At 36.0% G+C, this 2,649-nt stretch overlaps 1 protein-coding gene across 1 annotated transcript in view; it reads left to right on the forward strand.

The window, feature by feature from the left end:
• The window catches only part of LOC106876918 (uncharacterized), a 29,690-nt gene that overhangs the window by 3,918 nt on the left and 23,123 nt on the right, over positions 1-2,649 (forward strand). Inside the window, exon 2 of the mRNA XM_052973621.1 lies at positions 2,010-2,209. Within this exon, the coding sequence (XP_052829581.1) occupies positions 2,057-2,209 (153 nt within the window). The 5' untranslated portion in view covers positions 2,010-2,056. The remainder of the gene's footprint in view (positions 1-2,009; positions 2,210-2,649) is intronic.

Below are 2,649 nucleotides of genomic sequence, written 5' to 3' on the forward strand. Positions count from 1 at the left end.
TCCCCTCCCCCTCCTCCTCACCACCATCAGGGTCATTAAAAGGAGAAGGAGATGAGGACCAATGTCATCCTATTACTTACTTCAGGCCTTTGCTCCCCCATGGAGCATAGGCCATTGATGACTTTTATCACTGTTTTCTGACCCTCCAGTTGAGTCCCTGTTTTTTTTCAACTCTGCCTCACTACTCCCCTGCCAACCATTTTTAGGATATCCTCTCTTCCATTTTCCTCGTATATTACTGGGGGCCTTATGATAATTCAGGATGTTAGTTTCCTTTCAGATTTTGCTATTCCATGTCATATGCTTCCCTGAGGGAAAGCCTTCCTTCCACATGTCTTATTGGTTTTGAATTTGCTGTACTTGAGAAGATGCATTAGGTTAATAAAATCACAGTCATCCAAACATACAGGAATGTCCTTCACAGGGGCCAGTGCCATATAAAATGCACTCGTGCTGGTGTTGCACAAATGCACCTGTGCCAGTGGCATGTAAAAAGCACCCAACATGCTTTGTAAAGTGGTTGTCATTAGGAAAGGTATCCAGCCATAGAAACTGTAGCAAAGCTTCGTTCTCTCTCTCTTATATATACATGAATGCGGATAACAGCTAGCCTTCAGCTGCATCTTTGGACCCTGTTGTGTCCACCACTCTGATTGGTTGATATTGGCGTTCTTTTGTCTCTTGTTCTATTTCGCGCCAGGGTGCAACCCGACCAATCGCCGTCTTCTCTGAACATTGGTCTTGAAGGCTCTGACAATTGGGTCATGCTATTACAGCCCTGATTAAGCCATTAAAAATATAGAAGAAAATAAAAAAAGAGATTCATATGTAAAAAACAAAACAACAGAACTCTATTTTGTATCAATGTTTTAGTTGGAATGAAGGCATTGAGCTGGCAGAAACATTAGCACAACTTAAGGCGGCGAGCTGGCAGAGACGTTAGCATGCCGAGTGAAATGCTTAGTGGTATTTCGTCTGCCATTATGTTCTGAGTTCAAATTCCGCCGAGGTTGACTATGCCTTTCATCCTTTCAGGGTCGATAAAATTAAGTACCACTTACGCACTGGGGTTGATGTAATCGACTTAATCCCTTTGTCTCTCCTTGTTTGTCCCCTCTATGTTTAGCCTCTTGTGGGCAATAAAAAAATAAGAAACCTTAGCACACCAGGCGAAAGGCTTAGCGGTATTTCGTGTGTATTTACGTTTGCCTTTCATTCTTTCGGGGTCGATAAATTAAGTACCAATTGTGTACTGGAGTCAATCTAATCAACTGGCCTCCTCTCCCAAAATTTCAGGCCTTGTGCCAAGAGTAGAAAAGGACATTTCAGTTGAAATACATTGTATTTGTTTTGATAATAATGAAAAATTTAGTAAAATAACTTTGTCATTATTAACCCTTTTGAGACACACAGTGTTTTGGTGTGTGCAACCAAAATGACTAAAGTTTTTTTTTTTTTTTCTGTTGAGATTGAAATTGATGGATGTATGTAGAAAACAAAGGATAAAGTGTCTAAAGCTATTTTATTAGTATGTAAAACTATATATATTCTATAGTTTTATGTTATATCTACTAAAAGATGATCTCTGATTTCGGCTATTACACTTCAAACCGTTTGTTCCATCAGCCCAATGGATTATGGCCTCAAAGTCTTTCCGGTTTGTATCACTTAAGGGTTACGCTGGTGTTTGAAACTTAAATTACCATGAAATTTTATTGAAAGTTCTAATTTAGATCATGTCAATTTTTTTGTTACCGTATTTCTGTTGAAATACACTGAGTTTCTTTCAAATAGTTTTGAGAATTATGAAGAATTTCGTAGGTGTTTGGAACATATCGATATGAAGTTTTGACAAAAGGTTTTAATTTAGATCACTTTAAACAGAAAATTTGTATGATTGGAACCGGAGAGAGTCTCAGGAATGTTAGTATTAAAAAGGTTAAAAATCAGAAGCATAATACAATCAATGAATAAATATTATTTTACCAATTTTTTTTTCTTTTTCTTAGTGGTTCACAGTGAAATCTATGGTTATGGATTCCGTCCATATGAATACATGCCACCAAATTTAGAAAGAGAGCCAAAAGGAAGGAGACAAGAATTACATTACGGAATGTATAGTCTGCGCAGCTTTATTCTTCCAAAATTGCTTATTATAATTACCAGAATTATTCATCTGCTTGGAGCCAGCAATATTCATCCATTCCTTGTAAGTAAATATATATTTATATATATATTTTTTGTTCTGCATTACAATTTCTTTTTCTAGAAATTAGATTACTGTGACCTATTTATTAAAAACCATGAATTTTGTGCATTTAATATATTTCATGTAATTTGTTTTCCACAGTATTTTCTAATAATTAATAAGATATATTATATATAAATATACAAGCCTTCCTAATCAATATTCATTATGCAGATTATTTAATTATCTTCCTTGAGTTATTTTAACTTAATATACATGTATTGCTGATTATGCACAGTGTATAGAATGTATATTTTCACTACTGTAAATTGAAGCACCAATACTTTAAATACAGATAGATACGTGTACAGACACACACACGCACATACACACACACACACACACACACACACACACGCACACGCACACACACACACACACACACACACACACACACACAC

Source organism: Octopus bimaculoides, chromosome 16 (assembly GCF_001194135.2).
Source record: "Octopus bimaculoides isolate UCB-OBI-ISO-001 chromosome 16, ASM119413v2, whole genome shotgun sequence".
NCBI lineage: Eukaryota > Metazoa > Mollusca > Cephalopoda > Octopoda > Octopodidae > Octopus > Octopus bimaculoides.